Source organism: Scomber scombrus, chromosome 1, assembly GCF_963691925.1.
Source record: "Scomber scombrus chromosome 1, fScoSco1.1, whole genome shotgun sequence".
Taxonomy (NCBI): Eukaryota; Metazoa; Chordata; class Actinopteri; order Scombriformes; family Scombridae; genus Scomber; species Scomber scombrus.
This window is the reverse complement of record NC_084970.1, coordinates 1,870,448-1,889,784: the sequence shown is the minus strand read 5'-3', so window position 1 is coordinate 1,889,784 and position 19,337 is coordinate 1,870,448. Positions and strand designations below refer to the sequence as shown.

The 19,337-nt window shown below is 40.1% G+C and overlaps 2 protein-coding genes across 2 annotated transcripts in view; both read left to right on the top strand.

Moving 5' to 3' along the window:
• Positions 1-3,955: 3,955 nt before the first annotated feature.
• LOC133980634 (angiogenin-like) lies at positions 3,956-5,093 on the top strand. Its single transcript, XM_062419398.1, has 2 exons — positions 3,956-4,068; positions 4,180-5,093. The coding sequence occupies exon 2, from the start codon at positions 4,192-4,194 to the stop codon at positions 4,771-4,773; it is 582 nt and encodes a 193-aa protein (XP_062275382.1). The 5' UTR covers positions 3,956-4,068; positions 4,180-4,191; the 3' UTR covers positions 4,774-5,093.
• A 3,030-nt stretch (positions 5,094-8,123) lies between these two features.
• The window catches only part of il16 (interleukin 16), a 52,651-nt gene continuing 41,437 nt past the window's right edge, over positions 8,124-19,337 (top strand). The window contains exons 1-3 of the mRNA XM_062417674.1: positions 8,124-8,136; positions 15,497-15,746; positions 16,177-16,453. Of these exons, the coding sequence (XP_062273658.1) occupies positions 8,124-8,136; positions 15,497-15,746; positions 16,177-16,453 (540 nt within the window). The remainder of the gene's footprint in view (positions 8,137-15,496; positions 15,747-16,176; positions 16,454-19,337) is intronic.

Sequence of the window (19,337 nt, the reverse complement as noted above, 5' to 3'; positions counted from 1 at the left end):
CACAACTGGCGATCTGTTTTCTTTTTTGTGTTCTTCTAAACAAGCTTGTGTGACAAAGTGGTTTCATTGTGTGTTTTGGCTTAAAAAATGACAATCTGTGACAATCTTTATCTGAAAGGCTCCTCAAGAATATTTTGCCCCCTTTGTGCTGAGAGTGTAGCTCCACCCCTGCCTACTATCTTTTATTCACTGTAGAAATTCAGAATGTAGTAGCGATCAGTGAATTATATGTATATGTATATATATAAATAACATATTCCAACACGTGAAAAGGGAGAAAATTCACCAACATCATGGAAAGGGAGAAAAAAGAAGTTGACAGGCTGAATAAGTTATCATTCAGCCTTCATTAAATAAATAATAAATTGTACAACCAGTGTCGTGTAAACTGTGGCCAAGCTGGAGAGAGCTCTTCGTCTTTTATGTGCACTAACAACATTGATATTTGAAACACTATTTCAAGATGTGTGTTTGTTTAAAAGTTATCCTGAGCACAGACCATGATTATTTTTTATGGCACTTGGTTTTTTCCACCTCAAGCACTAAGTGCAAGTGTACAGTGCCCACCTTCAATAAACAGGCTTTGACATGTGTCACAGTTAACACATCTGGGAGGACTGCCAGTTGGGGATCATGTCCTGATTGCTCTGATGGCTGCAGCAGTGAGTTGGGTCAGGCACACTGTGTGGAGTTGGGGGATTATTGTGATTTTTTTTGTGTGTTGACAGTCACCAACAGGAAAGTCAGTTATTACTGTATGTACTGTGAATTGTTTAAACCTTACAAAGTGGTGTGTATCAGAGAGGATAGATGGTCTACACCCTCCCCAGGCTGACAGCAGTATGAGAAATCTGATCATTACAAATCAGACGAAAGCAACAACAGAATCCTAATGTCTCTCTGTAGAACATAAGAAATGCTTTTTGAGTCTTGGACACATTTACAAAGCAGGTCTACTGTGTCCTATCTCAGATCAGAGGGAGGGGAGCGTATACGTGTTTAAATATAGGCCCAAATCTACCCAACCCAGCGTCTACCAAGCTCAGCTCAGAGATGGAAGTGAAACACTGTCAGGTCAGAGCCAGAAAGAACAGAGAGAGGGTTTCCTGCTCTCAGGCTGTTTACTGAGGATGTTTTTTACCCTCTTTTCCCTCTGAGGTGTGGTCCATTTCCTCCAGCACAGTACAGTACAGTACAGAAGCAGAGCCTGTCTACTGTGTGCTATTAGATCATTGTGGTTGAGTTAATTTCTCCACTGAGACATCCAGCATGTAACCATGCACTCTCACACCATGGTAGATAGCACATTTACAAGCTACATGGTATGTTTGAAACTTACAAAACTACATGTTTATATTAAAAGTTAACCACAGAAAATAACATGTCGGATTACATTTAAGCATAAAAGATTTCAGTCAGAACATGAATCTAACATTTGAATATGTATCAGCATTTTAACATGTCACTGTCATCCATTACAGTAACATGTTTTTGTTAAGATAACATTATATTTGCATGGTAATGCAGCAGAATATTCAAACTGACGGTGCATAAGTATGGGTGGCAGGAGTAAAATTCTTGCTCAGTGCAGCAGTGATGCTTAGAGTAACTCTGAGCTTGGTCATGCATTCCAGTGAACACATTAGGAGGGAAGAGTTATTTCAGGGGGCTCTGGGGTTTCAGACAATGTTAGGTGTTGCTGGCAGTTGGATCACTTCCAAGATTTGGATGCAACAGTTCCTCCAAACTAAAAGATACGTTAGATCTGATAAGATGTGTACACGCTTTTTTATATCTGATAGATATATATATATATATTCTTTTTTCTGATGTGACTTTTCTAAAAACAAGACTTTCAAACTGTTATAGAACTAAACTGAACTGGAGGTTTGATTTGGTTGTAAGGTTAGGGAAAGATCATGTCATGTATAACTAATATCCACTTGGTTATGGTTGTATGAATACATTTAATATGTCAGGTCAAAGACATAGAATGTGTTCTACAGTTTATATGAAAACCCTTTTTTTGGGTTGACAATCATTTACAACCACTGCATGCATCCAATTAAAGATGAAGATGACACTTGTAGTCCATCATCAATTCTGATCACTGAAAATGTTTTGATTTTTATTTTATTTTAGGACTTTTTAGAAATTCATAGGCACCATAAGGGATTTTATTGGAACAGAAACACAATCCAAAAAGACTGACCTAAACTGCACTGAAAAAAAATTCCTCTTCTTTTAATAATAAGTGAAAAGTACTAGTCTGGGCTTTAAAAATAACTCCCATGTCATATAAGGAAAAAGCACAGGTATGAATAATCAAATCAATGATTAATGAATTTCATGTAACTGCTTCAAATTCAGGGTTCTGGTATTGTGCAGGCTGGCTCACTGTCACACTGCCATAGATTACTGGAACACTTTAGTAACTGAGCCAATTTGAATAACACCTGTGCTTTTCCTGCCATCACAAGTTAATATGGTTGCTGTGCTGTGAAGCCTATAGCCACAATACTGTGAGATCTATTAATAAGCTTGGTTCCCCAGAAATATACTGTGGTTGAAATATTTAGGTCATAATGTTAGTTACACTATTGTAAATCTATCCCAAAAAAACATTCTGAGGAGCACTGAGGTAATTAAGGTGAACAGTACTTGTTTTTCTTTTTCTTTTTTTTTACTCAACTGCCATTGAGCAAGAGGGAAACCAGTTAGGTTTCATGTCATGGTCACTGCAGCGGGGACTCCTAGTGGATGGGTGAGGTGTCTGCATGTTACCGCCTCCCAGTGCAATTCCTCACTGGCAGTTGAGGAGAAGTGATCAGTGATACCAGGCTGCATCCCAGTTCAGAATCCCTACATCCTCTGAATACATCATAATGGGTCAACAAGACTTATCCCAATTCAAAGGCTTTCTTCTTGCTCATCAGTTCCTTAATGGAATGTTCAGTGAATTCTCAAAAACTAAGGGTCATATAAAAGCAAATATTATGGTAAAATGTGTTAGATTAAAAGATTTTTTTTATTGTTTCATTGTGTTACACATTATCACAAACCCTCCTACAGTATTTATCCACTGTTGGTAATATATCCCTTTCAAAATCCAAGGCCTTACTGCTGGACAATGCACAAACTGAGAGTTTCCTTTGTAAAGATTCATCATTGTCGTTCTACTGCCCAATCCACAGTGACACAGCTGAGCCACTAGAGGGAGGCAAAACAGAATATATCACACACTCCTCACACTGAAGATATGTAACTCATTTATAAAAAGCGTATACACATAAAGGATTCTGTTGGAAGTGTGTCTGTGGGGGGGGGGCTGAAGCCTCATGCCACATGGAGTGAAGCAGTGGCTGGTGAGAAATACTAATCACACTCCAGGCAATGAATGGCTCAATGAAAACACTGAGTACTTCACTTACACTATCACGGCCGTAGCCAGGATTTTTCAAATACCGAGGTCAAAAATAAGACCACAATTTATATGACTGTTTGGTTTAATCCATGATGTATTTATAACGCTTTCTTGCTTTCTTTCTTTCATGTGTAATATGTATGCATATCCCAAGTAATTTTCCAAGCCCTAATGATCAAAACAAGGGCAAATGTTTTTAATGTTATATTAAAATATATATTTTAAAAGATGCAAAAAATACATATATGCGCTACATAAAATAGCTGACTGGATCTTGAACAGCTATTTATAGCAGTAACTGGATCACTTCTCACCATGAATGCTAAAGCACAGTCCTGTAGATAGAGCAATGAGTCCCAAGCTGCTCTGACTTTATTAGGCCACTCCCCCTCAAGCAGGAAGTGAAATGGTGGTCTGAAACTAAGGAGAAAAAAGAAAGACTTCACAGCTGGAGCGTTAGGTCTATTTGAATGCACAGAAACCTCAAGTGGTGACAGAAAAAAAGGTAGGGGAAGTTATTTTAACAAGCAATCAGCTGTTTTGAACATCCTCTCTTGGTTTCAGGTTTGCAGAATGAGACAGACGGACAGCTGTGGTTTTGTCTCACTCTGCTCGGACATACACTGTTTACTAGGTGTTGGCAGGTAAAACAGGCAAATGGAAAAAGAAAAGATTTAACGTGATAGAAAGTAAAAGGCTGTAAAATGTAGTTTTTGGTCATGCTGTTTGACTTTGTGGTATTTGTTTCTCTCCAGGACTGCTGGGTAATGGCTGGTCTCAGGATTCTTCTCATTCTTGTTGCCTTTCTCCTACTGGGTCATCAGACAAATGCTAAGAACGAAGCTCCCTGTCAGCGCTCAAAATGGAATAATGGCTTTAACACCTTTGTCAAGCGCCACATCCGCTCTGGTACTCCTAACTCTGTCGATAATAATGAATGGGAGAACTACATCAAGAACAACGGGGGTTGTGACAGACCCACACAGTCCTTCCTCCATCCAGATGAACTGGAAAAGGTAAAGGCAGTCTGCACCAATAAAGGTGGGAAGGTGTACAAGGAGAACCTGTGCATCAGCAAGCAGCCCTTCAGTTTCATCACAGTGAGGAGTGAGCCGGGGACATGTGGGATCAAGAAAATCACTAAGGAAACTAAACATCTGATCTTGGCCTGTGAGGTGCTTGAAAACCAGTGTCTGCCCGTCCATTTCGAGGGAAACTCAAATAGTTTGAAGCCAAGTAACAACGCCAGAGGCTGCCAAGACCCAGAAGAACGAGGCCATGCTCCCAGCTTAAAAATGACATGGCTCTGGTTGTTGTCTGTTCTTCTTCTTATTTTTTATGGCTATTAACCTTTTTAAAATTCGAGTAACTAGATGAGAAATTGAAATTTTATCAGTGGACATTTTGCTTTTTTTTCTTCCCTCATAGAAATTTCAACGAAGCCATTTCAGGATTTCTTTTTTTGTTGTTGCTTTAAACAGTATTTAATCTTAAACATCTGCACCGTTTCAACCACTTTTTTTTAGTCTTTAAACATTTTTAAAAATATTTTTGTATTTCCTACAGTAATATGCTTGTGCCTGTGTATCTGTGATTTTGCTTTTAATGGTTGTGCACTCATCTCTGAGAGAGAGTGCAGGGATTAGTGCATGGCATTTTATTTTGGACACTTTTGAACAATTTACATTAAAATTGAATGAATAAAAAAGTGACTTAATTGCATTTAGTCCATTTATGGTATGATTTACTAAACAAACGTCACATATTTACACAGAGTTTGAATGAATCTGCAGTAATTTCCACATGATGTCATACAGATTATTGGGTAGCGCTTCAGATTACAGCCCACAACATACAGTGTATTTATTCCCAATTTACAGTGTGATTTTTTGTACTAACAGTGTAACGGTACAGACAATGGCGTGCACAGACATTTTTGGGGGGGCAGGTATGCTGTGCGGCATGTGGAACTGCCGGCTGCCTTATTATAGCAGTGTGAGATTTATCTCCCTCATCTTCAATGCTAGTAGATGGGCTATTGCAGGACAGCACAGAGCTGCTTCCCTGCTGTAGCTGCCTAGAATAGAATAATAATAGTTTTAATAATAGCCTATTAAGGTAAATACAAAATTACTGCAAATCTTGTAACATAGAAATAACTTATGGTTGGTACAAAATAATATAATTAGCTAATATGTACACACTATAGTACTTTCAGCCAGGATATGAGGATAAAGAACATTCACATGCACCCCAAATATGAAGGAGCTACTCACAGTTACAAAATAGTGAAAACCAATATCTGATTGTAGCCTTCTCTTGGTGAAGTTGAACAGTGGAATTCCAAAGCTGTAATTTGGTTGAAGTGCATCTTGTATCATTACTGTTAGTACAATATGGAACACTTTGGTTGATTCATAGATCTTTTTGTATATTAACTGCAAAACAGTAAGTATACAGTATATATAGTTGTTATCTAGTATGTCATGGGGACAAATTCTTTCCTATCTTTATTCACTTACCTCTGCAGGTCATATAATGTAGTTAAGTTAGTAATATGTGGTTCTGGAAAATCACTCAAGTAACATCCAGTCTATCATTATTATGGTTGGACACTGTCGAGTTACTCTACTCAGTATTTTATATCAACAATGGCTCAAATGTTTCGCAAAAATGTGAAAGGAGCTGCTTGTAGTGATGAACCCACAGATCATTTACACAGACTCTGCAGCTCCCTTCAGCTCCACAGAGACTTTTAGCCTCTGTCAACTCATTGTTCTGAGACTTTACTGTTTGGGTTCATTGTCAAGATCTCAAAAGCTTTGTTTCAAGCTGCAGGCAGCTGTTTTCATAGAAGAAGTACTGATAAACCCACTGCCCTGCACTACACAGCAGACAGGCTATGTTAGCAACTAGATAGTAAACACAGAGGAGTATTTAGCAGGTGAAGAGCTGGTGGAAACCAAATCAGAATCAACCAATGGATACAAACTCCAAATCAATGTTAATGTTGCTCTATAACTGTTGGATGTGCTAATTATCAGCTGTTTGGTAACACATACCAACTTCATAAGATCATTTTTTGTGATGTGTTTACAGGTTGTCTTGCTGCCCCCAAGTGGCCAAAAAGAAGCTTATTTTTTTTTCCGTTAACAGTGTGCCTGTGCAGCAAACTGCTGACAAGACGTGGGTGTTTACCAGGCAGCGAAAGTCAAATGCTCCAATTCATTGCACTTGGAACTCAGAAAAACATCCTTCAACAAAGAAAAGTGCAGTGTCATGGTCATTCAAGTCATGCAAACTCCACCCAGCCCAAGTTCACCAACAGAAACACACCTGACCTCACCGCAATATGACAGCACACAGTGAACAGTGCAGAATTATTATTTCAATTATTATTTTTTACTTCATTTAGTGTTTGTGTTGTGAAACATGCGGTAACAACTTTGTGGTTGCCATTTCAATTTTCCTTTCAGTTGAATTGTGCTCTCTTTTAAAGTGTGCAAACCTGAAGCTCTTCGGGAAGGTGCTTGTGAAGTTCAGAAACTTGCCATAGAAAGATCTGCTTGCTGCGGGTGCCATGTTTTCCAGAGCAGATACACTGATTTGGAAGTCACGATCTCTGACTCAGAACTATTGACTTATTGACTGATTTGCAGTGGTATTTTGACCTTTGCTGCACAGACAAAAGAAATACAACATTGAAGTGAAGTCATCAATTTTGTGGTTGACGCCACCCAGAAGCCGAGACTCTAACCAATGAATCTCTGAATAGCAAACGGTTGGATTTTGGTAGTGGAAGGTGATGAAAATGTTTCACTCTTACCACTATTTTCCTCACACATGTAGTTGTTCAATTCAATACAAAACCAAGTGTGAATACACAACAATACAAACCTTTTTTTCTTTAGGCTTAAATGTCATCATATCAAGTGAGGCTGAATGTAACTGTCATGACACAACATTGCTTGAGTTGCAGCCTTTTTGCTGAGAATGTTGCTTCCCTTAAATTTGAAAATAGCCCACATTTAATGTTCCTCCATATCCTAAACCCTATAAAGGCCTCACCTCCCATCAGAGCCCATCTAAAACAAGCTGAGTTCACTGTCCATCCACAGTCTCCACCAGAACTAGCCCAGATTTGCATATTTACCGTCCAGTGCTGCAGTTCAAACAGCACTGCCCAGGACTGAAAACTAGACACACGCATGCACTAAATGAGGAGTGTTTATTTATGTGTACACTGGAGTGGGCCACAGAGAATTTATTCATACTCTGTATACGGGGGCGCACACACACACACTCACACACACACACGAAGCCTTGTAAAAGACTACAACCAGTGTGTGATGCAAAGTGGGTGTGAGGTCAGGCCCAGTTAAGTGTGGTGTGTTTTCCTCTCTGGAGCTGGCTCACAGGAAAGGGGCAGTGATTTTGGGGAGCCATGCCTTACTGAGACACACTGTTGTGTTCTCCAGACAGAGGGGGAGGAAAAGGAAGGAGGAGGAGGAGGACGAGGAGGAGGAGGAGAGGTACAGGCACATTACCCCGAGATGAATCACAGCGAGGAAGCCATATGCTCTCAGTGATACGTCAGTTTCTGACCTGATGGTCTGTCTGGACTCCTGCCTGTCTGTCTGGAGTAAATCCATCTTTTTGCACCTTCAGTAGAAGCAGTGGAGGCTGGCTGAGAGACAACATGATCGACTACGGTGAGTAGAACTAAACAGTGTTCATAAAGTTGTCTCACAGACTTGAATGCAATGCATGAAATGAGTGAAGATCATGAGGCAGAAGTGAAAGTGAGGCAAACAATGTTGTTTGAGGCTCTGAAGATTGCGTAACTCTCAAAATGAGTTACAGAGCAGGGACGTTAAATGATGCACTTGTTGGCCTGAGGGCTGGATGTGTGTGGATTCATGGAGCCACTTGCACACATCGGTCCTTTAGGAAAACACAAATTACATAACAATGTGAACGTCCATTCTGAAGCAACATTTAGAGTACAAATCGCTCAGTGAGACCAGCAGTGGCTTCCTCTGTGCTCTCCTCACAGCCACACATATGCCATAAACCCACAGGGCCAGGCTTAGATACAACCACATGGCCATACACAACACGTAGTTGTCATTCCACGCAGAAACAACAGGGGCCAGACTAGCTGCACCTCCCTTTAAACTGTGAGACCATTTGCGTAGAAAAGTCGTGTCCCCTTTAGGGTCAAAGCTCATAAATAATCTCAAAGTGTGTGTACACATTCTAAAATTGGTGCAGTATTCATTTGCAGCATGACTGAGAGGTTTCCCTCCCTTCAGGTGGCTCTCCACTGTCCACTGTGGAAAAATCTCCAAACAACACTCACGTTGTTCTGCTGTGCAGCCACCCCACCCTCTACTTTCTCTCAATTAGGGTCTGTTAGGCTGCAGTGGCTGCCTTGCTAATGCTACATACACACACACACACACACACACACATACACACTCACACAAATACACGTGTGAGTATGTGTATATATATACATATATATATATGTGTGTGTGTGTGTGTGTGTGTGTGTGTGTGTGTGTGTGTGTGTGTGTGTGTGTGTGTGTGTGTGTGTGTGTGTGTGTGTGTGTGTGTGTGTGTGTAAATATGCATATGTGTAAACACACTGTTTATTCAGCCTCTATCATAACACACCTTTCAACGTGACTCACACTACTCACTCTCCTCCTCCTCCTCCTCCTCCTCCTCCTCCTCCTCCTCCTCCTCCTCTTCCTCCTCCTCTTCTTCTCCCCATTTTTTCTCTTCATCCAAGTTTTTTTTTATTTTTTTACACTAAACAGTGTTACTACTGTGCGCCATGACATTAATAGAATTGAGTGTGTGTCAGAGGAAAGTTGGACTCACTCTGCACCTCTGCTGACATCACAGGAGGTGGTCTGACATCACGGGAGGTGTTCAACATCTTTAAAGTTTTGAAAGAAGAGCTTTTTATGGAGCAAGTTTGCACTGAAGGGCTTTAAAGCCCCCTGACCTGGGGACTTCATGGAAAACTGTGACTGTCCCAATTCAGAGAGTGGATGCAACACATGAGGATAAGTGCGATAGAGACTCAACTAGAACCTCTTCCACAAATACTAAAGCCACATCTGAATCTCATTAGTTTAAACTGTATCTTCCTGACTCCAGAGCAGCTCAAAGGAAAATATCAAAATTCTGGGAAATACACTTTTTCTTTAGAAACCCTAACCCTAACCCTTCCAGTATACTCTGTCAGAGTATACACACACACACACACACACACACACACACACAGAGAGAGAGAGAGAGAGAGAGAGAGAGAGAGAGAGTCCAACGTGAGATTAGTGGGGGCTGACCAGCTTGCAGTGATTGGTCAGCTGTGTGGAGATGAGAAAAGAGCCAGTGTTTGAACATCTCTATCTAGCTCTCTTTTGTACAACATCACTAAGGTTTCAACAAAAAAAAAGTAGCATGGTGCTCCTTGCATTTTGCAACCTGCAAAAATCTCTCTCACTTATCACTGCTTTTAAAAGATTTTTTTTTTCATTTTCCAAGCTACACATGCATCACAAGGCGACCAGACAGTGCACTTACAACAAGCATAAATAATATAGTCAATAAAGTAAAAATGTACATATGATTGAATACATGTGTTGATACAGTCTGCAGCCAAAAAAACACCAAAAACAATAAACATGCCGCACAACTGTCCTATAGGTCCTCACCAATATATAGCATCACTGAAAACCTGTGGCAATAAGTTGAAATGAAGTTGGCTAAAAAGGCAGAACGCAGAATTGGGTGACTGTTTACCTTATGCTTTATAAACAGTCTCGTATCGTTGATGTGATTGGCTGTAAGTTTGTCCAGTAGAGTACAGAAGCATTTGATCGACATTCGTTGATCCCGCCTCAAATATGAGGAAACGAACGGCTCCTTTCCAGACCGCGTCTCAATCTCATGTGGTGTTAGCCAGGCTATAATAAGTCTTCTTCAAACAGTGGATTGTGATACCTTCACCCTTGCCCTGTGGAGGTTGGTGCTGATGTCACTGACTGCTGTTTTGGGATTTTTCTTCACAGCTCTCAAATTGTTTCTGTCATCAACTGCTGTTGTTGTCCTTGGCTGACCTGTTCAATGTCTGTTGTTCGGTACACCAGTTGTTTCTTTATTTTACAAGACATACCAGATTGTTGTGTTGGCTATGCCCGATGTTTGTGTAATGGCTCTGATTGATTTTCCCTCTTTACTTAGCTTCAACATGGCTTGCTTTTCTCTCATGGAGAGCTCTCTGGTCTTCATGTTGGTTTATCCTCTCTTAACAACTAATGCAGTTTTCAGAGGTGAATCACAAGGCTCAAACCAAGAGTAGACATTCAGAGCTATTTAATGTTTAAACAAACAATCTAAAAGGCAACACCTGGGCAACGAGAAACACCTGTCAGTCACATGTTCCAATAGTTTTGCTCTCTTGAAAAATGGGTGGGTTCCAACAAAAGTTGCTATGTCATGAGTTCATGCCTTGAGATGACTTTTGTTGTGATTTGGCGCTATATAAATAAAGATTGATTTAACACATCTAGATGTAAATACCATAAAATACGATATACAAGCTGAAATGCAGAACTCTTGTCTCATATTCATTATTTGATCTGAAACCCAAATGTCTTCAGTGTGAATAAAAGCAAGGGAATTGGAGGGGACTGTATACTAAGCTAGGCTGATCATATCATGACTGTGCAGGGTTTGGATGGATGTAGTCAGCAGTGTGCTCTGTTTGCACCTATGACTACACCCAACAATGATGTCACTGTCTACTGATACACCCTGGAGTACACGTCAACGTCACTGCAGCAACACGGCAAAAGTTAGTCCTTCCTCCGAACACAAGGCCCAGAGTAAAGATCAGAGATAGTGGCTGTCTTTATCTGAATGCACATGTTAACTCATATTTACGTAGCACTCCAATGAATAAGATGTTTGATCATTTGGTATCTGAGATTGATTTCCATTCCACTAAGTGTTCCCACTGTGCTGGCGTACATCCAGCTGGAGAGTGTATAGGCCTGAAAAGAGGAGATGGAGATGGAGAGAGAGGGAGAGATGGAGTATATATGGGGGTTGTAAGCCTCCAGCATAGAGATCCATGTCTCTGTTTCCTGTCTATCTGGCCAACACAACAAGCGGGCTAATGTTCTATAATTGCTAACACACTTCCAGGATCACAGCTACAGATTCACCAGCAAAGAAAGCTTTTCTTCCACACTCATCCACTGGAACCAGGAGGATCATTACTGATTGGTTGATTGATTTTATTTATTTACATTTGTGTGTTTACAGGTTTCCATTCAGTTTACTTCACAATGCTTTCATTTATTTAGTAATTACTTCAATTAACATATGTCAGTGGTTCAGATGTAAATGAAGGGTGAGTGTAATGTGGCCCCTAGCTCACACCAAAGAGTCTTTTAACAGTCTTTTCTACTATTAAGCAAGGTAGACTAAATACAGTACACTTGAATTGACAGAGGGATTCTTTAGTTAGAGCAACATCTGCACTGTTACTGCAACTCTCTAGACCAGAGTGCAAATGTATACACAAATACCATACATACACTACTGCCCACGCATAAACTGGTGTTTAGAAAAACTGAATGTGCAGACTTCTTCTGTCAAGCGTATACATGTTTTTCTAGAGCCAGCTGCAGGGTGTATGATGAGGTGAAGATAGATACCTATGATGAGAGATTTAAATCTAAATATTATAAAACAGGGTTGTCAAACATATGGTCCGGGGACCAGGACCGGCCCACTAAGGGGTCCAATCTGGCCCACTGGATAACTTTGCAAAGTATGAAAACTGCCGAAAAGTAGGTCTGATTCCAAATTTTCAATAAAATGCACCTTAATGCTATTCTCACCTGTTTTCACAGTGGAGGCCTCTGGTCTGCTCATGGACATCCAACTAGAAATAATTGACTTGAAAGGTGATTCAGTTTATTTCCTTGATGGGTTTGGACACATTTTATCGTTTCCCTTACCATTGTACCCCTAGATGATTTATTATAGTAAAGTTATAATATGTATCATATACATTATATATTATATAGGCTATTATGCAATGGTTTTACTGGTCCGGCCCCCTTGAGCTCAAATTGATAAACTGCTTCTGTGTAATACATTTGTATCTATTTATGTGCATGAAGGCACCATTTTATTTCACTGTTAATGTTCTTTTCATTTTATCCTTAATTATGACACAGCAATCATCACTTCTGATGATGGATTACAGGTTCATGTGATGTATGAATGATATGGACACTATAAATATCTGAGATCGTTTATTAACCATGAGCAGTAGGAATGATATGATGATATGATGCAATATAAACTTAATTCAGTATTCATTTAGGCAGCTGGTTGTTTTAAGACAGACTTGAAAAAATTGTAAACCTGTCCTTTAAGGTGGCAGCTTTCAGACATAAAACATAGTGTGTTGTTTCTATGAGAGCTGATGAGAGCACATTGTGGAGAGTGATGAGACGGCCTAGGAACACTGAAAGAAACAAACAAAGAAGTATGAAGTATAAAAGTAAAAAGCATAAATCCTTAAAAACAAACATTTTTTTCTAGCTTTTTGTGAAGTTTAGTTCTATTTAGTTTGCTGTCTATTGTATCATTTCCTGTAAAAAATGATAATTATAACCCAGAGATCACATGTGCCCGGAGGTAGCGTATAAAGGAAAAGAAGTGTTTCAACAACTGAACCTTGAGGCACACCACGTGATCAAAGTGTATCCACAGATATGAAAAATCTTCAGTTAAGAGCAGTCTGTGAGACACCAGATGATACATGTTGTTTTCTGTCTTATTCAGCACAGAGAGCCAATGTCTCGGCAGAGCTGGAATAGTTTGAAATAGTTTGACATTTGAAGAAATGTGCTTATTTGCTTTCTTGCCAGTAGTTGGATGAGAAGGTACAACTCTCATGTTTTAAATATGAAGCTGGAGCTAGGCGACAGTTAGCTTAACTGTGTGGAAAAACAGGGTAGCCTGCCCACCAACACTAAAACTCACTAATGAACATGTTGTACTTCCTTTGTTTAATTTGTATAAAAACCAAAGTGTAAAAATGATAATTTTCCATTTTTTTGTGCAGTTTCATTGTGGACTGTGTCTTCACTACCTCTAGTATCTGTCATGGCCTCGTGGGTGTTGGACTATTTGTGTTTGTTCTCTTGGTTTCCAGTGTACCTCTGTTCAGTCCGTTCAGTCATTTGCTTTTGCTTATCTATATTTGGGTTGTGTAAAAGTGTTTTCTGGGTTTTGATTTTCAGTTTTCTCTGTTTTGTCTTCTGTGTTCCTACACCCCTCCCCAGCCCATTTTTCCCTCCACACCTGTCCTGCATCAGGTTTATCAGCCCTGCCCTGTCCCAAATGTCCTCCCAGCCAATCAACTCCCAGTCTGCCCTTGTCTAGTCACCTGTTCCCCATCAACTTATTAGTTCAGTTAGTAATTCAGTCTTGGTTTTCTGTTCAGTCTTTGTTGGAGCCTTCGACATTTTTCTGCAGCCCTGCTTTCACCTTTGGTCTTTTGCATTTGGGTCCACCTGCTCTGCTCTTCCTGACACCATCAGTAGACACTTCAGGAAGTTACTGGTCCCAGCAAGGAAATAGTTTGGCACATAACCTGAACTTTTAAGAAATTGAACTGACTATTTTAATTTCATCTGTTTTTTCATTTAAGTTGTAGTTAAGAAAAGTCAAATCTAGAGTATTTTGTGACTAATATCTGATTTGGATCTCAAGTCTCCATCTTTAAATATGTCTAACATAGAGATCAGACTACTCAATATCAGCCTGATAACATCCTGATGTGACAGACATGGACTCAACATCTGGAACGCCTCACAACATACCGACAAAAACACTAGCATGCCAGAATTTTCTACATGTGCCTTGATGTTGACCAATAGGAGCACAGAGCTGTCTTCCACGCACCAATGTATACATAGTGACGCAAAAGAGGAACGAGAGGAATTCTTGTCAGGTACCTGCCACCTCCTTACCGAACACCTATGTGAGTGTAAGTCGTGAAAGATGGCGAACTGTGATTGGTTAGGGTCAGACACATCTCTCTCTCTTTTTTTATTTATTTATTGGGTTTTCATACAACTTCAATTATGAGATTAGCCACTTGAGTTCATGACTCTATGATTGCCTAATCTGATACAAATGATTAGATGTGTTGACTTAGCACAAAGACTGGAAACAGGGGAAAACTCTTGGTAAACCTTTTATGGTTAACCCTTTCTTGAAAGACGTGTTATACCTGATGAGTAAAAAGCCGCAGCAGTCACAGAGGTGGATGTTTATTAGTATTCTATCTATGGGAACCCAACCAGGACTGTCAAAGTGTCTAGTGCAACAGCAGCACCAACATCTCTCTGGCAGGGAGGGGGTTGGGAGAGAAGGTAGCAGGCTAATGATGGCTTATGGCTTTGAGTTAAAGAGCCTCTGCACATTGTTTACTAAGTGTTCATGGGAAATGCTAGAAGACATCTACACTAGCATGTATAATGCATTTGAGGGTCATCATGTAGTGGTCTCTGGAGTGTGAAGCGTTCATGTGTACAGATCATCATTCACTCTGGCCCATTAATGGCACCGGTAAGCCATGGCTAACACCATTATTACTAACATAGGATAGTCTGTGTGAACATTAAAACAAGAGTGAGTCTGTATTACCTCATCAGTCACTGGTTTTGTCATTTCAGGTCATTTCATTGCATGTCAGTGTGTGTGGAGTATTCTGCACTCTGATTAAGTAGCAGTCATGAGGAATGAGGAAAACTTTGCCTCTTTTTTTTTTCGAAGCAGAGAGAGAAAAGCACTTTTATCCCAGCAGTATCTCAGCAGATTCTCAGAACACACACACACACACGCACACACACACACACACACACACACACACACACACACACACACACACACACACACACACACACACACACACACAGTCAGTCTGCAGTCAGACTGTCCTAACTGAATTTTCTAATTGCCCTCCAGAGCGTCCCTCTCCATTAGGCTTTGGATCGGCTGGGAGGGGTGTGTTGGTTCCTGAGCTCCAGGCGCGCACATATACACACACACTGGCGGCCATGCCTCAGAGATACTCCCACCAGAGGAGGAAAGCCAGCACAGCAGCTGCTAGGCGGATGGAGCGCAGACGCAGGGACCAGGGGAAGAGCAACAACAACAGCAGCAACTCAAACAGCAGCCACAGCCACCACTCCAAGAAGCTGGCCATGCTCTCCAGGTACCAGCAAACACACAGGCTTAGAGCTAAGCAGAATAAAGATAGGTCAGGTTAGTTCCTTTATGGACTTTGCCTTATTTTTGTACATCAGTTTGTCTGTTTTTAAAGCAACTTTACTGCTGTTTATTATTTTAGGAACTCCATGTATCAGAGGTACAATAGTGTATTCTGTATGTGTATGTACATATGGCATATTTGACACATATGACTAATTTGTCAGTGCATCTTATCTTCAGGCTGATGTAATTAATGTAAATTAATTAATTAGCAGTATTTAGATCGATAGCCAATAATAGTAAACATTGAATGTTTAGCTTTAAGTTCTAATATACATCATGATTGAGCACATTAATGTTACTTCAATATCTTCCTGTCCTGCATGGTTGCTATTTTTGCCATCTGTTTTCTGACTGTCACTGACTCTGTCTAGGTCCCTGATCCTGTGTCACTCTAAGACCACTGATGATTGCCCCAGTCCAGAAGAGAGGCATGCTGGGGAAGTGTCAGAGGGGCGCAGGACATGGGGTCCAGGCTGGAAGACAGACCTGACTGCTGGGGACAGAGCAGGCTACAGAGATGCAGAGAACAGACAGTGGAAACAATCAGCCATGGAGAAAAGAGGAGGCACAGAGGCAGCAAAGCAGCCACATCACAGCACCACACTCAGGGAGAATAAGAAGAGCTTAAGGAGGTCCTTCAGCATCAAGGTATGACTGCAGGACTTTGTACTAGGGTAGAATCTTTGAATACAATTATAGCTTATTCCCCAAAATAAATAATTCATAAAAAATAGTTTGCTCTGTGAATGAACATTACTGAGTCCATCTGCTAACTTTGACTCTTCTTGAGCTTTTGATGTCTTAACATCAATGTTTTTATCACCATATTTACACAAAAAGTAAACACAATGTAGCTCACTGGGGGGAAATACTATCGAGACGGTGAAATACAATTCAGGATGTCCATGAGTTTAAAATTCATCAGACACCTAAACAGTGTGTAGCAGTTTATATAATACTCTGGGGAATGAGTTTACAAGTCTGGAGAGTTATCACTGTGTCAGTCATTTTCCTGTCTCTCTCTCAATGGTGTTAAAGTAAACAGTGAAAATACACCATTCACGTCTTAAAGTAATCTACAAGGAATGTGCACTTGCATGTGTTTGACTGAGTGTAGTGTGTTGTTGGATTATGTGTTGCATTGCAACAAAAGTTGAGTTTGGTCTCCCCCATCTACTGCGTTTCTTCATACAGGACTGATACTCAGTGCTGAGCCCTTAGCTGAATCACAATATCTGGACTACACTGAACTCACAGACTCAAAGTTGAGATAAATAAAAAAATACCATTTTAACCCTTTTAGATCACATGCCTGGCATATTGCACCCATTTAACAATATATGCCCCAAAAAAATCTATTTCTTTGTATTCTTATATCAAACTCCAATCATGCTTTGCTTTCATAGGCTTGAATCAACCAGTTTCAACGAATAATGTTGCACCCATCAATCAATCTTGAGCAGGAATTCATTTTTAGCAGCCCAGACCTTAGATTCATTATGACACTCCAACTTAAGTCCAGCCTGTTTATCCTGTTTTACTCGGAAATATTCATGATATGTAAGTTAGATACTCTTGGAATACTGTTTCATCAAGACTTTAATGGCTGTGTTCTCCATAAGTTTTCTTATCAGAAAAAAAATAAATGAATGGGTTAAGAATCGAGGGCTTTAGAAATGCTATGAGAAGCATTAGTAAGTGACACTTTAGCCTTCAAAACAATAGAGTAAAAACAGGCATGCAGCAAAAAAAAGTGAGCAGACTTTGGTACATGTCTGAAACAACTGACTTAAGACAGTCTCGGGAAATGAAGTGAAAATCAATGTGCCATTATTCTGTAATTACCACTTGTGGCCATAGTGGCCGCTGTTCAGCTGTGTTATATACACAGTCTGTTTGTGTTGAGTATTCTATGGTATTGAACCACAGCTGAGGATGGTCTCATAATAATTCACAGTTCTTAGTTGCTGCACTGTGTTTCCATGAATTACACAGTAGCTGGATATGAAACAACTGTGGCATGGATGTGTTCCTCTTTTAGATGTAGTGACGCATTTGATTAAATTTATACGTCTGAACTAACCAATCAGAAACAGGTTTAGCACATCATAGTCACGAGGCCTTCACTGTCAGATTAATTTCACAGTAACAACATGTTGAGCACATGTGGCTCTTACAGCTTCTCAGGGTGATTCCTGTGAACTGACTGTTTAACATACTGCTCCAGACTGTCAGATACATGACAGTAAACTCATTATGATACATTCAACAACTTTCATTCTGGTCAGAATAATATGAGTCTGCTACGGTATGAATGTGCTAACACTAAGCCATGTACTCTGTGTCAAGTGTTTCTTGTCTAAATGTGATGATAATCACATGCCCTGTGTTGGCTGAGAGTTGTGGCCGGCCTGAATGTCAAACATTCAGACAAACACTGGGTTTGTTGTGCTGCAGTGTTTCTACAGCTCAGCCTCACAGCACATTCCACTGATGTCAAACAGGGTTAGATTGTTGGTCTATCACTCACCTCACAAATACACACACAGGTTACACAGATGAGTGATGATACTCATACTGATACTGATACAGTGGATTTATCACAGGTTTGACTAATACTGTGAAATACTCTTTCTGCTCAGCTTTTACTAACAAGTACATGTGGAAGAATGGGCGTCAATTGTTGTTAAAATGTAATTTAAGCAAATTTCTGACATTTCAGCAGATTAAGGTTTGAATCAGTGTTTGTTAGACATGTTACACTCCTCTCACAGCAACATGTATCCAACATACCTCTCTGATGATGGTAGTTCTCTGCTCCATCTTTCACTGGATGCCTCCAACCCCACCTCCACCTGTAGGCTCTGAATCTATCTTACCTTTAGGGAGAAGATACCATTATCGCCCCCGACTCTCTGTTGTGATGAGGTCAGAGCCAAAAACGACAAATGGCAACAGATCATAAGTCATTTCCTAGCTTTTTCCCAAGATGGTATTTGTGTTTTTTAATGAAATCTCTCCTCTGATCCATGTGTTCTGAGTCTGTTTTTTCATCTACAATTTGATGATAGCCGTCCAGTGTCGGAGGGATTACAACATTCTGTACCTCATGATTTAATGGTACTTTTAATGTATCATTGGTTGTAAATTATGTCTGGTGCTGTTTCATATGTATTTAATTTACATTTTAAAGGCCCGTAGGGACAGACACTGCAAATTGGCTGAGGTTATAAATGCTGGTATTGGTTCATGCTGTACTTGTCCCTTTACAAATAACTATACATTTACATCCAGTGCCAACTTCCAGTACCAAAGCAGGAATTAGTGTTCCCTTTATATAGCAAGGTGGAAAATAAATGTATGAAATTTAAAATTAAATATATGCAGTATATATATTTGGTCATTCAGGTAGTTATTTAGTTATATGCCAGGTTCATGAGCAAAGTCTGTTGCTCTGTTTATTGGAGAAGTAAGACATTCATATCAAGCCTCTGCTGTGTTTCAATGTTTGTCTGCATGTTGTCCTCTTGAC